The sequence below is a fragment of the Eptatretus burgeri genome, chromosome 9 (assembly GCF_056783735.1).
Source record: "Eptatretus burgeri isolate ZD-2024b chromosome 9, Ebu_testis_v1, whole genome shotgun sequence".
In the NCBI taxonomy this organism is placed as follows: domain Eukaryota; kingdom Metazoa; phylum Chordata; class Myxini; order Myxiniformes; family Myxinidae; genus Eptatretus; species Eptatretus burgeri.
Genome location: NC_140969.1, coordinates 40,073,217 through 40,092,074, shown reverse-complemented (window position 1 = coordinate 40,092,074; position 18,858 = coordinate 40,073,217). Strand labels below are relative to the sequence as shown.

The 18,858-nt window shown below is 43.4% G+C and overlaps 1 protein-coding gene and 1 non-coding gene across 5 annotated transcripts in view; one reads left to right on the top strand and one right to left on the bottom strand.

The window, feature by feature from the left end:
• Positions 1-2,438: 2,438 nt before the first annotated feature.
• On the top strand, positions 2,439-2,510 carry TRNAQ-CUG (transfer RNA glutamine (anticodon CUG)). The gene has a single exon. It is a non-coding gene; the product is annotated as a tRNA-Gln (tRNA).
• Positions 2,511-6,686: 4,176 nt separating this feature from the next.
• Positions 6,687-18,858, bottom strand: part of LOC147019962 (palmitoyltransferase ZDHHC1-like) — a 36,765-nt gene continuing 24,593 nt past the window's right edge. For 3 of the 4 annotated variants that reach the window (XM_085894879.1, XM_085894880.1, XM_085894881.1), the window contains exons 9-11: positions 14,266-14,372; positions 7,744-7,813; positions 6,688-7,616 (exon numbers count right to left, since the gene is read on the bottom strand). In XM_085894879.1, coding sequence (XP_085751005.1) covers positions 7,312-7,616; positions 7,744-7,813; positions 14,266-14,372 — 482 coding nt within the window. In that variant the 3' untranslated portion in view covers positions 6,688-7,311. Of the gene's footprint in view, positions 7,617-7,743; positions 7,814-14,265; positions 14,373-18,858 lie in introns of all 4 variants that reach the window. The other variant, XM_085894882.1, reaches the window with a different exon arrangement.

The following is an 18,858-nucleotide window of genomic DNA, read 5'->3' as shown; positions in this document are numbered from 1 at the left end:
CCTAGCTGAACCTGTATTCCCCGGTGTGCCCGTAGAAGCGGCTCCAATCAAATGGAATAAAGCCTAAACTCTGAAGGTTCATCTCTCGCTCTCATTTCACTATTCGTCTCAATGGGTTCGACCACACTAGATATGCCACTTAATATATTCTTGGGGCAATCACTTTTTAAATGTCCCGATTCACCACAGATAAAACAAGTTGTGGTCTCCGTTGCGATATAAATCTGGTAATTGCGGTTTTTATTTTTTAAAGTCATAACTGCATTGAGCGATTGAGCGTTGTTTTTTAGAATGATATAGCAATGACGTCGGAACGACATGATGTGGCGAACCGAAGCGTCAGAGCGCAGACGAAGTGGAATCATGGAGATTCGTGACACAACTGTGCCAAAAACGCTTAATGCAGCTACAATCTCCTCACTCGAGAAGAAGGGCGGGATGTTGGACAGTGTTAATTTTACCGCCATCGTATCGAGATAACTAACGTTAACGAAGACGTCTGGCGGTACGGAGAGACCGGTTTCGACCGCCTGAGCCACGTGTCGCTCCTCCGACAAGAAAACCACGACACGTTGGCTCATTTTCGAAGCGGCGAGAACATTCTCGATTCCTACGAGCTCTCCCAGAGCCATCACCACGTTCTCAACACTAACTCCATCAGGTGGAGTAATTGTCACTCCATTTTTCCGAGTGAGTGACTCGTACACACTATTGTGCAAACGTCCGTTTGCCATAGCTTAAAGCAAAAGAAGAGAAGTTTAAGTTTAACAAAGGAAAACCGTCACAAGCAACCAGCAAGTGGGGTCAAATGAAGTATAAGGGAAAAGAAGAGTATAAGGAAGAAGCTAAATCACCGATAAACGGCAGGCCTATGAAAACAAGGCAGATGAAAAAGTAGGCCCAGAAACCCGAAGGTTTCAAGGAAAACCCACAAAGCACCTACCGTGCGCGCTCTCCGCCTCTCTCTCGTCTCAGCAGGAAGGGAAACAGGGAAAAAAACTCCACAAGCACGTACGGGGACACAGAGGGAAACGAAATAGGGACAGGAACAACACTAACACAACACAGTACTCACAGCTGCACACACAGAGCCGCCATGACGCCACACCCATGCACGACTCACCAACGACCAGCAGGGGGCGAGAGAGAGAGAGAGAGAGAGAGAGAGAGAGAGAGAGAGAGAGAGAGAGAGAGACAGAGACAGAGAGAGAGAGAGAGAGAGAGAGAGACAGAGAGAGACAGAGAGAGACAGAGAGACAGAGAGAGACAGAGAGAGAGAGACAGAGAGAGAGACAGAGAGAGAGAGAGAGATAGAGAGATAGAGAGACAGAGAGAGAGAGAGAGATAGAGAGATAGAGAGACAGAGAGAGAGATAGAGAGACAGAGAGAGACAGAGAGAGACAGAGAGACAGAGAGAGACAGAGAGAGAGACAGAGAGAGAGAGAGATAGAGAGATAGAGAGACAGAGAGAGAGAGAGAGAGAGAGAGAGAGAGAGAGAGAGAGAGAGAGAGAGAAAGACAGAGAGACAGAGAGAGAGACAGAGAGAGAGACAGAAAGAGACAGAAAGAGACAGAGAGAGAGACAGAGAGAGAGACAGAGAGAGACAGAGAGAGACAGAGAGAGAGACAGAGAGAGAGACATAGAGAGAGAGAGAGACAGAGAGAGAGAGAGAGAGAGAGAGAGAGAGAGAGAGAGAGAGAGAGAGAGAGAGAGAGAGAGAGAGAGAGAGAGAGAGAGAGACAGAGAGAGAGAGAGAGAGAGAGAGAGAGAGAGAGAGAGAGAGAGAGAGAGAGAGAGAGAGAGAGAGAGAGAGAGAGAGAGAGAGAGAGAGAGAGAGAGAGAGAGAGAGAGAGAGAGAGAGAGAGAGAGACAGAGAGAGAGAGAGAGAGAGAGAGAGAGAGACAGAGAGAGAGAGAGAGAGAGAGAGAGAGAGAGAGAGAGAGAGAGAGAGAGAGAGAGAGAGAGAGAGAGAGAGAGAGAGAGAGAGAGAGAGAGAGACAGAGAGAGACAGAGAGAGAGAGAGAGAGACATAGAGAGAGAGAGAGAGACAGAGAGAGAGAGAGAGAGAGAGAGAGAGAGAGAGAGAGAGAGAGAGAGAGAGAGAGAGAGAGAGAGAGAGAGAGAGAGAGAGAGAGAGAGAGAGAGAGAGAGAGAGAGAGATAGAGTCTTCATCTTTCCTTTGCGGAAGTCCAACTCTGTCTGTTCTTCCACTTTCTCCCTCTCATCGAGTCGCTTGAATGATACCCCAAAGCAACGGAGCCTGGAGCTCTCCAATGGGTTTCCCTTGCTTTGCAACAGCAGAACAGTAGGTCATCAGCCTTGTTTGGCCACGGAGGTCCGGAAGTGGAGGCTCAGGGAAGAGCGAGAACGTGGCTCACAAGACAGAACATTGTGACGGTTGAAGGAAGAATTGGCTGAGTCAGAGTGGGTGATGTGTGGTTCCATGGTGTAATGGTTAGCACTCTGGACTCTGAATCCAGCAATCTGAGTTCAAATCTCGGTGGAACCTTCTTAAACTTTTTTTCATCTTCAACAATTTGTTTGATGCTCCGAAGTTGACAGAACTCCAGTAAATTTGTTGCAGCAGTTTCAAATTGGGACGGAGAAGGGGCTACAGTTGGTGTCGTTTTCCTGGATTTTCAGATGGTGTTTGATGAGGTGCTGCTGTGTTATTTTCCTTTGGTTTCATAATATGTGAATCAGGTTCAGCTTTGATTGAAGGATGTTTCCTCTCAGGAGATTTGAGAGTTTTTATTATTGCGATTTAACAACGAATGGAATCAGACTATGAAAGTTTCAGACGTCATTTCTTCCCCTCCAAACTGGTGACCAGGAGGTGATCAAAATGGACAGAGGAGGAGTTGCAAACACGAATCAAGTCAAACGGAACGACCAATCATCAAGCCATTCTCAGATGCTCAACAATTTTCATCGCTGGCAGCGGTTCAGTAAAAGTTGCCGCCATTCTGGCCGGATGACCCTCAGCCACGGTTCACACAACTCAAAGATCAATTTGACTCCCGAAACATCACGACTGAAATGACACGATTCAAACACATTGTTGGCTTCTTGTCACCAGTGTATGTGATGGAGGTGAGAGATATTTTCCCCAACCAATTCATGAAAAACACGTTATTGTGTAAAATGTGTTATTTTGCTTAGTTCAAGGTAAAACACACACTAGTTGATGAAAAACATGTGTTTCTGCATTCGAACAGTGGTTTGAAACAAGTACCGGGTTCAGAACAAGCGAATGCTCGTTCCTTGAAGATGTTTATATCTCATAATATAAATAAGATTCATCCGATGTCTGATTGTCCATCTGTTTTTTGCATTTTTTGCAAGAATCGCTGGACCAACAACCACCAAATTTGGCCCACAGACCAAGTCCAACCGAAGCTACAACCGATTTTCATCCACAACCTCAGCCCGAAGAAGCATAAGACCTTTTTTTTTTACATGCTCGAGAGATTAGAATACATGCTTGAGAGAAGATTTTCTGCATGCCCGGGAGTTAAGACCCCGAAGATGCAAAGACCATTGAATCGCCCAAACACAATTGAGACACTTTAAAACCCTGAATACCCTCAAGACCCTTTGGATCCCAAAGAGGATTTGGGATGATGAATGAACACCTGAAACGTCACCTTCTCCTTGCCAACCACAGCGACTGGTATACCTCAATGAACGTCCTGTTGATTTTTTTTTTGTCAGTGTGATATCCATGCTGTCTTTTAGAGTTCTTTAAAGTCAGGATTGAAGATTTCAAGAGATTTTGGATAAAATCGACACGATGGTGATGGAGCCGCTTGTGGGAAGCTTAGATGATGAATGAACACCTGAAACGTCACCTTCTCCTTGCCTACCACAGCCACTGGTATACCTCAATGAACGTCCTGTTGATTTCAACCACTGTTATACCTGTCTGCCAACGCAGATCAACACTCGCTTTCACCAGCAAGACTAGTTCTAAATTCGTCAAAAAATACTGTTTGAATAATAACTTTATTTCACTACCTTTGGTTACTTGTGATTTTCATGCAATAAATGAGTGGCCTACCTCGCCGAGCAGTCCTTTGTGACTATTGACTGTGACACACAAAGGTTTAATTCCTTTGCTGTTTGGTAACTTGTATATTGTGCCATAATATTTTTTTTTTCATGTAATATGGGAATAAGCTCCTCAGCGAACCTCATTTAACGTATTGGAGAAAAACGTTTTCATAATGAACTAGAGTAATTCGACTGCGCGCAGTCGACGGGTATGCCTCCGCTCTCCCCCACAAACACTTGAGTATTGACATATTTGACCCTTGACCTTCATCATATATGGCCCAAAATCTAATCAGTTAACCTTGCTAGTTACAAATAAAGATTACGTTGGAAGCATACTATTGAGCCAAAGGGATGATGACAGGTGGACTGATCTTATCCCTTTATCTAACACTAGTTGAAGCAACCTTTGGAATGATGACATCAGTTCTTTGGCCATATCGAATGCTAACCTTTACCATCAAGTTAACCCAACGAAACCGATTATGCTTCCCAACTGCAAAATTAGCAAATTGCTCTCCACCTCATCTTCTGACTCAAGCCTAACCATAGCTGAAGTCGAGGCAGAATCTGGACACAGAGGTGAAAATAACATCATGCTGAATGTTCACTTTCTGGTTGTGATTTAATGTCATGTCTGGCTGTCCAGGTCATAACTTATTTATCATTTGAGCTTTTGTCATCAAATTGCTGTCGATGATACTGTGTTCGACGTATACCGATCGGTGATATTCTGTACCTCATAGCACTGGCATGAAGGTATCCAAGCTGTCTGCATCAAAATTTGATGGTTGATTACTCTTTGCAGGTCATTCTGGAGAGATTGTGCTGCTAAAGATGAAATTCCTTTTCATAAGGATGACAAGATAAGGATCCTCATGACGGCTTGTAACCCTTGGGTGATGTGAATGAAGTCTGTTAGTGAACCGACCCATCTGATGGTACCTCGTCTGTGCCCAAGAAATGACACTATGATGAACATTGCGATAACTGGGAAGCAACGACAGTCTGAGTCACCCCACCTTTCCTCTCCCGACTTGAGCCAACTCATTTGGTATTAAATGATGCCGAACCATTCCAAAAATAATTAGACCACATTGCGGGCCAATTAATAGAAAAATATCAACATAGATTGTGTGCAGATCTGTACCCAGATTCTGTGGGAGACAACATTTGTACGTGGAATTCCAGGATTGCCGAGTAGTACAGGCGACAATAATTATAACGTGACCTCTGACATGCCCAATTTCCTGATTGGGATTCTTTCCTCAATAGCCAAAGGTTGCACATTCATTAACTAGAAGGGCACTCGGTGGGAGTGCATACCTCCACCACATAATGCCTGATCCACGAGAACTTATTGGGCCCAATACATTTTTGAAATATGCTATACAGTACTATATCGTTTTTGGCCCTACAGTATCTCTCAATGGTGAAGAATCACTTTTAAAATTAAATAATTATCGTATCCAACCCCGGATTCGGATCTTCACCAAAATCGAATCATTTCGTGCTTGTCCCACACCCAACATGTCCACCAAATTTCATCCGAATCTGTCTGCAACCTTTTGAGATATCCCGCACATAGACAAACAGACAGACGGCGATGAAAACATAACCTCCTTCCACCTTCGGTGGCGGAGGTAATAATACATTTATGAACTGTGGATCCATAGTTTATTTTGGTCTGAAAGTTCTTTTGTTGCTTAATTTTTTTTTGTGATTTTTCACAAGTGTAAAGCCCATCAAATATGAAGAATGACAAGATCACTTCTTCGGTATGTACCTGTATATATAAATGTATATATATATATATATATATGTATATATGTATATATACATTTTGTTATCTTCATTGAAGCATCTCCCATTAATCTCTCTCTCTCCATGTATAACCTTTGGACTCATCTCATGCTATAAACACAACGATTTGGGATATTCTGGGCTGAAAGGCAGAAAACATCGATGATGGACAATGCTTATCTGATGATCTGGATGGTAAATGAATCAGGAATTCAACAAGCTGAAGGAATTATTCAGACCTCTAACTTTATGTCATTACATTTTCGAACGTTTTTGTCGCTATTTTTATACCGGCACCCTTGGTGCGGAGGCATTATGTTTCCGGGTTGTCTGTCCGTCCATCCGGTCTGGATTTTCATTTACGCGATAACTCAAGAAGCAAATTGTAGAATTTCATCAAACTTGGTAAAAAGGTAAAGCAAGACAGGGCAATTAAGTGATTAGATTTTGGGCCAGATGTGATAAAGGTCAAGGGTCAAACTCTGAAATGTTACTGTTTATGCCCTAACTCAAGAAATATTGGACAGAATTTCATCAAACTTGGTACAAATGTAAAGTTAGACAGGACAATTAACTGATTAGATTTTGGGTCAGATATGATAAAGGTCAAGGGTCAAATATGTCAATACTCAAGTGTTTGTGCGGGAGAGCGGAGGCATACCCGTCGACTGCGCGCAGTCGAATTACTCTAGTTCATTATGAAAACGTTTTTCTCCAAGACGTTAAATGAGGTTCGCTGGGGAGCTTATTCCCATATTACATGAAAAAAAATATATTATGGCATAATATACAAGTTACCAAAACAGCAAAGGAATTAAACCTTTGTGTGTCACAGTGAATAGTCACAAAGGACTGCTCGGCTAGGTAGGCCACTCGTTTATTGCATGAAAATCACAAGTAACCAAAGGTAGTGAAATAAAGTTATTATTCAAACAGTATTTTTTGACGAATTTAGAACTAGTCTTGCTGGTGAAGGCTAGTGTTGATCTGCGTTGGCAGACAGGTATAACAGTGGTTGAAATCAACAGGACGTTCATTGAGGTATACCAGTGGCTGTGGTAGGCAAGGAGAAGGTGACGTTTCAGGTGTTCATTCATCATCTAAGCTTCCCACAAGCGGCTCCATCACCATCGTGTCGATTTTATCCAAAATCTCTTGAAATCTTCAATCCTGACTTTAAAGAACTCTAAAAGACAGGATGGATATCACACTGACAAAAAAAAAATGTAGAATATATGATAAATATATGGATATTTTGGTACCTCATATGCCTCGATTCAGTGTAAGTTTTATCCTTTGTCACGGTATCAACCCGGGGGTTTAGGTTCAAGAACAGTTCATTGCTTTAAACCGGACACCTTGTTGCACCATGAGACAACACAAATGATGGTGTCATGAAGGTTCATCATTCAGCTTCACCCTTTCAAGAAAACCTCGCATATGTCAAGTAAAGTCTAGAAACCGGACTCTGTAGTGCTTTCCAAGATGCTGGTGCTTGCTCCAAGACAGGCCGACAACCGCCCACTCAAATGACCGGAAGCAAGAACCATTTGCTGCATTTCCAATAATTCCTTTGGTGGGCTCTTGCTTGGGAGGGATCCTCCATTGGTCCCTCTGTCCATCTCAGCAATCTGTATGCCACATTGGTGGCTGGTGCTTTTTGACGCAGGTGAGGACATCTGATGCTCTTGCGGTAATACCTCATTGGTTGTGTAAACTTGCAGCGCAACAGCTTTATCGGTGGATTCTCCATTGGTTTCTGTGGAGATGGTAAGGAAAGGATGAGATCGTTAATTTAAATTACCAAAAGGTACTGGGTTATTAATTTCATATCTACAGTGTGGGTGCTGGCAGCCAAAAAGGAAACGCAACAATTGTAACTTCACCTTGGCCATTTTCCGAGGTACCTTCCAAGGAGTAGCTACTCTCCCTCGGACGCCTTTCAGAACCTGCATACTGTCAAATAAAAAAAAAGGACTAATGCTTAAGAAAACAATTAAGGTTAAAATACAATGAAGACCAAAGTTAAACAGCACAACAAAATCAATTTACTTTACATAATGTAGGGGTTTTTTTTAGTTTTAGCTAACAGGATAGCTGGGATCTGGGCACACTCCCCTTTGAGCTGTGGAGCCTCGGTTTGAATCTAAGTCCAACTATAAACTGCTATCCTGATGTTCAGCTTGCAGGGTGATTCAGCTCGGTTTCCATGCACTCCCTCTGGGATTTAATGGCACTACATTCTTTTTGAATTGCCAATCTCTGGTCCATTAACAGATTTAACATGTTCCCAAGAAAAAAAGAAGTGGCTCAAAAGGCCCATTCGGTGGCCATGTTGGATTTTTGCATTCGCAACAGCTGATATTTGAAAAAAGCAACACAAGGGCAATACCCCTGGGTGCTCACCTGGATGCTCATCTTTTGAGGGGAAACCCCTCCTCCCCCCACCCCATCGACACCTTAAAGCCGGTGTGAACAATGTTTGGTACATCATGGGTGATGAAGGTTGTGGTCAAGTTTCATTGAAATTATGCATGTAGTGTCAAAGAAAAAAAACAAACACCTCTTTTTGGGGGAAACCCCCACTGTCGACCCCCTTTGACACTGATTTTTTTTATGCCATGAACAATCTTTGGTACATCATGGGTGATGAAGGTTAAAGTCAAGTTTCATCAGAAATGTGTGTGTAGTTTCTGTGAAAAAGCAAACACCTATTTTGGGGGTCGACTCCCTTAGACCTCAAATTTTTTAATGGCGTGAACAAACTTTGGTACATAATGGGTGATGAAGGTGGTGGTGAAGTTTCATCAGAATTATGTCATTTCTGAGATGAAAGCAAAAATCTCTTTGGAGGGCAACCCCACCCCCCCACACGTAATACCTATTTTGGGGTCAACCGCCATAGACCCCCTCGGGCCAGATTTTTGTCATGCCATGAGCAAACTTTGGTACATATACAGTGATGAATGTTGTGGTAAAGTTTCATCGAAATCGAATGTGTAGTTTCAGAGAAGAAGTTGAAAGTATTTGTGGAGGAACAGACAGACAATGCGTCATCCCATAAGTTCCCCGGAACAACATTCCAGGTGAGCTCATCATAACTTTTTAACCAGATGTCATAGAAACATAAATTATACCACTTTTCTCGTTAATTCTGAGATGGTAAATTGTTTAGAAACATCATTTCACCATTTAGAGGTAATTTTATAAATCCAAATTGAGAAAAACCTTGATAATTTGACAAAAGTTTTTGATTTTTCAAGTGCCGCACTGTATTGTCTTACGAGTACATCACTGGCTGATAATGATTACTTACAATTTTTTTTGCAAGGTCAAAATAAATGGAAATGATTAAATACTCTGAAGTACCAAATTATCAAGCTATTTCAAACCATTCGTTTCACTGATATCAATTGGAACTTTAGTCATCATCATCATCATTACTGTCCTTTTCACAGTCAAGATCGGTTAACAATTCCTCAGTCATTCACTCCATCCCATTCATCTTCCTCCTCGTGCTCTTCTTTTTCATCACCTCTGGACAGAATGTCGATGAGACTTGAAGGAAAGATTGGCCTACCCGACCAGAGAGCCTCGAGATGACCATCATCTCCGTCAACCATCCATGACTGGTGGAGCATCAAAGATTGGGATATGGGACCACTTCCATTGAGCCACAAGAAGATTCACTCTTCAGATATGGGGATATAGAGACTTTTTGCAGGGTGGGAGGTGTGCCAGGTCTGCCTTTGACTTAGCATTCAAGGTCTCAGCTTATACTATCATCTTCTTCAACATCAAAGCCCTGACTTCATCAATATCAGTGACTTGAGCACGTCCATACATAACGCAGGTAAAAGGCCTCTAGATCAATGAGATAGCTTGCCTCTGCATCCAAACTTCATCCCAATTCTGCAAAGGCCTGGAATCTGAGGTTATTTTCAACCTTATGTGTGTTCCCAGGGGCCTATACTATCTCAAGGTTGTTAGTGAAGTCGTGAAGCGACTCCTGCTGCAGCAATTCATTGATGGGATGGGTGTTGACATCACTGACATCTCTGCGCTGATCACTCTCCTGCAATCATGTGATCGTGAGCATCTCCAAGAGTCTGGAGAATAAGACGACCATGGCTTTCCTGGAGAAGTACTTCAGATACCAGGAGCAAGTTCGTGCTGGTCACTTGGGGGAAGAGTGGAACTTTCGAGCTCAGTTTGATTGATCAAGAATGCCTGATGTTCATGCTGCTCTGTGCAGTCAAGATCAATGACTTTCGACTGTTTCACAGATGTCTGGCGAAGATGGAAGATCTCTTCATTGCATATGGTGACCACAATTACACCAGATATCTGACGTGGTTCGACGGATTCCTGACCAACACTGAGACCATGCATCCAGATGAATGTGATGGGTAGTTATCATATAAATAAAGTAATGCTGGACGTTTTCTAAGACTGCTTTGACCATTCTATCTAATATGGTTCGTAAAATGCATGTGTTTTGTTCCCTTTCCTTTCAATTCACCACTTCACAATTGCTGACAAGGCCAAGCTCTTCTCCATATCATCTGGAGCTGCTGCATCCATAGAAGTAGAGATCGATATTCTCCAAGCTGACCAGGCAGGGAAGGAAGCAAAGGAGGACTTATTTTCAAGCAACTGCAAAATACAGCTGCTGAAAAGAGCTTCTTTGACAAAATTCTCAAGATGAAGCTCTTGACAATGGCAACAAGTAAACAAGGAGGTCAAGCTAACCTCAATTTGTGGCAAGGTACATTGATATAATACATATTTCTCTTAGGGTAGAAGACAAATGCTTTAAAAACTAAATTGGTTAATCAACCCTTTCTTTCTTTTGTGTTTCAGTTGATCCAGTACAAAGAGAAGGGAGACCTCCCTTTCCAATTTCTGATCAAGTCCCAGCTCGTGGAGCAACCCATCAGTTTGTCCAAGCTGATGAAGTTCTGCCTCACTCCCATCCCACACAGCCTTGGTAACCCAGATGGATTCCTCGCAAAGACGGACAAGGTAAAGATGGTCCACTACCTGATGCATGATGCCCCTGAAAATGTCGATCTCCCTGTTGATCAAGTCCTGTATAATCGAGGATTGCAACGCTCTCATCCACATGATGAAATATCTCTCCCCTACATTTGGTCACATCTGTTTGGAGTTGCTGGATATGATCTGTCACAAAGTCACTGTTGTATTTTCAACAGACTCCCATCATCCTCGCTCATTCAAAGCTCAAGAGGTTGCGGTGCTGCATCAATGACAAGCTGCTCTTGGCTGTCACCAGAACTAGGAAGCCACCAGACTTCAAAGCCTTCCTCCAGAATGATGATAACAAGGCGCAAATATTTTGAGATGATGCTGAAGGTTTGGAGCAGTGAAAAAGGAGCTAAGAATCTGGAGAAGTGCTCCATTATGCTCATCGCTGAAGGTGTGGCTCTTCTCTTCACATCTGATGCCGGTCAGTCTCAAGTGTCGGAGATCCACTCTCTTTGCTCCAATCAGAAGGAGACTGACACGTGGATAGTCCTCTACCTCTAGCATGCAATGAAGGAAGGATATTAGCCAGAAATCATCAAAAGCCCAGACAGTGATGTCTTTTTCATTTTGCTATACTACGCTCATCAAGTCAATATCACTGTCGACTTTTACACTGGAACCTGGTGGCATCGGCAAATGATCAATATCACAAAAACAGTGCGATTGCTTGGCCTGCAGTACACCAGCTCGCTCATGGGTCTGTATTGCTTCACAGGAGAAGACTGCAACAGTGCCTTCAAGTGCAAGGCTAAAGTTGGGCCTCCAAAGAAGCTTGACAAGAATCCCATATTCCAGAAGGTCTTCATAGAACTGGGATCAAGTTGGGATGCAGAAACAAGCTTACTCATTGGTCTAGAGGCCTTTACCAGCATTATGTATGGACATGCTCAGGTCAGGTCAGGTCAGGTATGAGAGCATGCGCTAGAGCAGCGCATTACTGCAGCCACTTTCTGCCGGTACTCCAGGGGCCTCCGTCTGGCCATCCCCCAGGCAGATGCCTGGCCCATCCCCATCTCCTTGAGATGCTGATCAACCTGCTGCAACCATGAGGCACGTGGTCAGCCCATTGGCCTCCTCCACTCACGAGGCTCCCTCACTGAGAGAATCTGGTGAGCAGGATCAGCGTCAGGAAAACGAGCCAAATGTCCATACAACCGCAACTGACACTCACGGACGATGCAGGTAACAAATCTCATTTGAGTCTCTCTCAACAACCGCTCGTTGGACACAAAGTCTGACCAGCGATAACCAAGGATTCTCTGAAAAGACCTGGTACCAAAGGAATTAAGTCTCCGTCTCAGATCGCTGGTCAGAGTCCAAGTCTCACATCCATAGAGCAAGACTGGAAGCACCAAGGAGCTGAAGACTCAGACTTTCATCCTCCCACACAGATAGCGACATGCTCGAGTCACTGATATTGATGAGGGCAGGGCTTTGATGTTGAAGAAGTTGGTGGGAGAGGATGAAACCTTGAATGTCAAGTCAAAGGGAGACCTGGTACCATGCAAAGTCTCTATATCCACATATCCAAAGAGTGAACTACCATGTGGCCCAATGGAAGCGGTCCCACATCCCAATCGTTATGTTTCACCAGCCACCAGTTATGGATGGGTTGAAGGAGATAACGATCATCTCGAGCCTCTTTGGTCGGATGGCTGGTCGTGTATCCAAGTCTCGTGGACATTCTGTCCAGCGGTGATGAAGAAGAAGGGAATTCTTAACCTAGCTTAACCTGAGGAATTCTTAACCTAGCTTAACTATGAAAATGACAATGATGATGATGATTAAAGTTCTACATGATATCGGTGAAACTAATAGTTTGAAATAGCTTGATAATTTGATATTTCAGAGTGTTTATTCATTTTCATCTTCATTTCTCTCGACTGCAAAAAAAATTATAACAAGTAATCATTATTGGCAATATTGTTATTATTTTTTGACATTGGTAATGTAAATGATGTAAGACAATACTTTTTTTTGTTATCATAAAATTCTGTCTGTCTGTCAGTTTGTGAGAAGTTATGATTTTCGAAATATTCGTTGTATTGTTGCTCACACCAAAATCCAAGATGCCCACCGAATGGACCTTTCGAGCCACTATTTTTTCTTTTCCTTGGAAACATGTTAAATCTGTTAATGGACACTCTTGGCAGTTTAAAAAAAAAAAAACTGAGTGCCATTAAATTCCTGAAGGGGGTGCATGGGAACCTTTCTCTCCTGCCCGACTAATCCAATTGACCTGAAATTTTAATAATCATTTGAGCTTTTTTAAGCCATAACTTGTTTTTTTTTTAACCATTTGAGCTTTTGTCATCAAATTTTCAACAAAGCTTTATAATGAAAATATGGATAAGACAAATGAAGAATTTTGTCAAATGGTCAAAAGGTCAAATGTACCGTTTAGCATACGGAAGAAGAACAAGCCCAAATACAAAGTGGATGGGATTTGCATTTTCAAATGCTTTCCAGTTATTATTATTATTAAGAAGAACAAGAACTGAATTGTTGCAATGCAAAATGATGGCAAGCATGTTTATTCGGTTTTTAAAATGGTCTTCAAGTAAGCTTAGAACGTTCAAAAGAGAAGAAGATACTCGAGGTGGTCTTGAGTAAGAATATGAGGAAAGCGTATTCATATGATGAAGCAGAATAAAGCAGTTAAGATGGTTGGAAAATGGGATGACTAAGATGGAGCAAAATCAGATTTTGAGGTACCTAAATATTGTAAGGTTGTTTTTAATTGTTGTGTTTTTTTACTTTCACCACCAAAGGTGGACAGAGGTTATGTTTTCACCCCTGGTCTGTCTGCCTGTCTGTCTGTTTGTGAGCAGGATATCTCAAAAAGTTGATGGATTCAGACGAAATTTGGTGGACACGTCAGGTGTGTGTGACAAAGACAAATTGATATATTTTGGTGAAGATCCAGATCCGGATACTAGAATTATTTCAGTGATTCTTCACCATTGAGAGGTGGGGCCAAAAACTATATATAGCACGATATCTCAAAAAGTTGTGGACTGATTATGACGAAACTTGGTGGATGAGCTGGGTGTGTCACAAGAACAAGTCGATTACATTTTGGTTCGGGTCTCGATGCAGATCCGGCCGATCAGTGGGATACAAAACGTAAACTGTTCAGCCTGGCAGAGGTATGCGCTCGACCAAGTGCTGTTCAAGTTTACTGACTCCTTTTGTGAAGCAGATGTGAGCAAAAACTAGGTTTAATTGAACAGTGTGACAGGAAGTGAGTGAAAAACTTAACATCTCAGTGTGATTTGCTTCCAAATATGTACAGCTAGTATGTCTTCACAGTGAATGAAAGGTAAGTAATGCAGTTTATGAGTGAGGATGTGCATTACCTGCAGAAATTTCAAAGTGAGCGTGGTTTGGTCATTGCTGAGTAATGGGGGTCGTTGAATCCTCTGACTCTGCACAAAGTACTCAAAGGTACTAAGCCTCCTCCATGCTATGTCAAAAGAGGAAAATTTTACATGAGAAAAGTCAGGATTACACGTTTGGAAGGTAGGAACGTGAATGTGGTGATGTAAAGAGCCAAGCATCAAATGTCAATCGGCAACTTTTGAAATGATGTAATCTGCCCCAGATTGCTTGGCATGCATGCACATAAACCTCAAGTAACTAAGTAAATTGTGGTGGCCTGGACATCTTTCATGCCTCCCAGATAAGGATTGTACAATGAAACGACTAAGAAAACTTTTTTGTAATGCTGAAAGTACTTGGTCGCTTATCTGTGAGAAAGGGGTGTGCCTCTGCACAACAAAACAGTTGGAGAACTTCCTGATCATCTCGTCCAAAGAGTTGATATGTTGCAGTTCGTATTGCAAAAACTTGTGAAAGGTCGAAGGTTCGTGGATGTATCTGTTCGAACCAAGCCTTCGTGCTTCTTAATACTGATGGGAAGGTCATATCTGGGGCTTATCAATGCACATGGTAAGTTAAAATGATATTTACTCTTAATCATGTTTGGAAGTCGGGGTAGGGGTGGGAGTGGAAGCTGTGCGGACTGTGAGTGTCGTTAGAAGTGTATATTTTTTGTTTGGTTCCAGGGCCACAAGACAAATTATACTCCATTTTTGCATCTACTGGTGAAAGAAGAAGCGTCTGTTTGTGTATGTGTGTTATAACCACAGCCGCCACAACAATGTACTAATACGAACTGTAAATGGTACAAACCTGACTCCTCTCATCCACAGATATTTCACAAATTCCTGTATTCCCATGAGTCCAATTTGCATTCAGGAACACAATTATGGTTAACCATCTATAAATTGCCACTCTTTTGTCTAAATGCTGAAAATTATGTTTAAAAGATTGTTTGAATCACAGATTTTGCACAAGCAAAGGCAGGTTAAAACTGCCTTGCGAGCTGAATGGAGTCAGTGTATAAACACACACACACACACACACACACACACACACACACACACACACACACACACACACACACACACACACACACACACACACACACACACACACACACACACACACACACACACATACTATGAGACCTTGAAGGGTTCCATTTCACTTTATGAATTCATACGTCATTTCAAAAGTCATGCATTGAAGTTAAGGTGAATTAAAAGGATGGAATGTACAAGAAACACCTGCTCCCCATGGGAGTGACAAGTGGGGTGGGTGGTGAGGGCAGGGGGAGCAACTTTATTATGTGTTATACTGTATTATATACGAGCAAATACAATCCGTTGCTTCGCTGACTGGTATATTACAGGGGGGAGGGGGAGGGAGGGAGAGAGAGGTGGGAGAGGGAGGGAGGAGAGGGAGGTGGGAGAAGGAGTAGGAAGGAAGGGAGAGAGAGAGAAGGGAGGGGAGAGAGAGAGAGAGAGAAGGGAGGGAAGAAAGAGAAGGGAGGGGAGAGAGAGAAGAGGGAGGGGAGAGAGAGGAGGGAGGGGAGAGAGAGGAGGGAGGGGAGAGAGAGGAGGGAGGGGAGAGAGAGAGAGAAGGGAGGGGAGAAAGAGAAGGGAGGGGAGAGAGAGGAGGGAGGGGAGAGAGAGGAGGGAGGGGAGAGAGAAGAGGGAGGGGAGAGAGAGGAGGGAGGGGAGAGAGAGGAAGGAGGGGATAGAGGAGAGAGAGGAGGGAGGAAGGGGAGAGAGAGAGGAGGGAAGGGAGAGAGGAGGGAGGGCAGAGAAAGAGGAGGGAGGGCAGAGAAAGAGAGGAGGGAGAGAGAGGGGAGAGAGAGAGAGAGAGAGAGAGAGAGAGAGAGAGAGAGAGAGAGAGAGAGAGAGAGAGAGAGAGAGAGAGAGAGAGAGGAAGTAAGGGGAGAGAGAGGAAGGAGGAAGTGAAGAGAGAGGAGAGGGGAGGACAGAGGGAGGGGAGAGAAGAGCATGGCGGGAGGGGAGGGGAGAACATGTAGGGAGGGAGAGGAGAGGTTGGAGAGAGGGGATAGGAGAGGATGGAGGGAGGGGAGAGAAGAGCATGGCAGGAGGGGAGGGAGAGGAGAGCACGGAGGGAGGGGAGAGGAAGCTAGGAAGGGGGAAGAGTGAGGAAGGGGGAAAGAGCAAGGAAGGGGGAGAGCGAGGAAGGGGGAAGAGTGAGAGTGAGAGTGAGAGAGAGAGAGAGAGAGAGAGAGAGAGAGAGAGAGAGAGAGAGAGAGAGTGAGAGAGAGAGAGAGAGAGAGAGAGAGAGAGAGAGAGAGAGAGAGAGAGAGAGAGAGAGAGAGAGAGAGAGAGAGAGAGAGAAAAAAAAACAAAAAAACAACAACAACATAGAAATGTGAGGGGTGGAGATGGGGTTAGGAAGGAGAATAATATGTTATGCTTAATGACCGAACACAAAAAAACTCATGTCAAAACAGCTGTACACACAATGACAGAACAGAGTTTATAATGTAATCCGCTGGCACATCTGCAAAAACTTTGATATCCCAGTTCCAGAGGATTCGTGGGAACATGAACCAAAAGCAATCACTGAAAACATGGAGATACCACTCACGTACAACCTAATGATCCCATCGAGCGTGAACATTGAAAACAAAACATTGCCACCAGATATCATACTTAGGTACAAAAAAAGAGAAGGCTGCTAATTGTGGTGTTAATATCAGTGATTTTAGACAAAAATATGTAGAAATCAAGAAAATTACCAAATACCAAGATCTCAAAAATGAAGTGAAAAGATTCTGGAAGCTGAAGAATGCCAAAGTTGTACCAGTGATAGTTTGAGCAATAGGAATGATGATTAAGAACCTCACAGAGATATTAAAAACCATCTCTGGGAATATTATAACAAATGAACCTCAGTTGGAAGCTGTTCAGGGCTCAGTGACGATCCTGAAGCGAGCCCTCGGCACAAAACTTTGAGAACAGAAAACTTCACAACTTGGTCCATGAATCGTGACCCCTTACTGAAATGAACGTGGATACTTTGAGCCCACCCTGGGAGGACTCCATTCCACATTCTGAAACCCACATATGTAGATACCAATCAATGACACACACACACACACACACACACACACACACACACACACACACACACACACACACACACACACACACACACACACACACACACACACACACACACACTTTGAGACTTGGGGCGTGAGCAGTTAAAACCCACGCTATCTTCCTGGCAAAGGTCTGCCTGCATGCATACTCGTATATGCAGCGACATTTGCACCCCACCGGTCGGCTGACTCCGAAACCTATTCGTACATGCTCCTCGCCTCAACAGAGAGGGAAGGTTAGATATTAGGGGGAGGGGTGGGAGAGAGAGGGAGAGGTCAGGGTCGGAAAGAGGGAGAAGGTTGGGAGAGAGGGGTCGGATTGGGAAGGAGAGAGAGGAGTGAGAGAGGCAGAGGGGTGAGAGAGGGGAGGGAAGAAAGGAGAGGTGTGAGGAAGGTGGAGGAGTGAGGAAGGGAGAGGGGTGAGGGAGGAAGAGGGGTGAGGGAGGGAGAGGGGTGAGGGAGGGAGAGGGGTGAGAGAGGCAGAGGGGTGAGAGAGGGGATGGGTGAGAGAGGGGAGGGGAGAAAGAAGGAGAGGTGTGAGGTGAGGGAGGGAGAGGAGTGAGGGAGGGAGAGGAGTGAGGGAGGGAGAGGAGTGAGGGAGGGAGAGGAGTGAGGGAGGGAGAGGGGTGAGGTGAATTTTGGTGAAGATCCAAATCCGGATCTGGCCTATCAGTGGGATACAAACCGGAAACCAATGAGCTTGGTGGAGGTATGCGCTCTTCCGAGTGCCCTTCTAGTTTAATGCAATTTGATGCAAGAGTTTCGTGGAAATGCCAATTTAAAAAATTGGATTGGACCAGAACATATTTTAAGGAGCACAAGTCATTTACGTAAAGTTTGTTAAAATCTTATTTTGTTTTGACATTGATCTATGTCTCGTGTTGATGTTTGTACATAAGTCACGTGCAGGACAAAGACATTCATAGACATCGGTGTACTTTCACATTAATTTAGAACTTACAAGGACATGAGTTGACAATGGACAAACACACATGGTATTTGAACCTGGGTTCCCCATATCCTTGTGTAAATAGCTAATAAGTTCTACTTCCCCTGTGTCTTCATTGTCACATTTTGAGGAACAGTCCCTTGAATTATGGTTTCCCCTCCCCCTTTCCCCCACCAAGTCGATGACATCATTTACAGACAGTCCTCAGTTAAAGGGAAATTTTGTATTATTGTTGTAAAAACAACTATTTATTGGCAAAAGACAATTTCATTGAAAAAAGAAGACAAAGATAATCAACATTTATTCACTTTAAAAGAATGTTTTTGTTTAAGTGTCATGCATAGCAATTGTAATGTTTACAGCAATAGAGCGATATTGTAAAAGATTGAAAGACATAATAGGATGGCTCATGAAGAAATTATTTGCATTGTTATGATGAGTGACACAAATTGATTTGGCTAATTGTTACCTCCTCACGGAAGGTGGACAGAAGTTATGTTTTCACTCCTG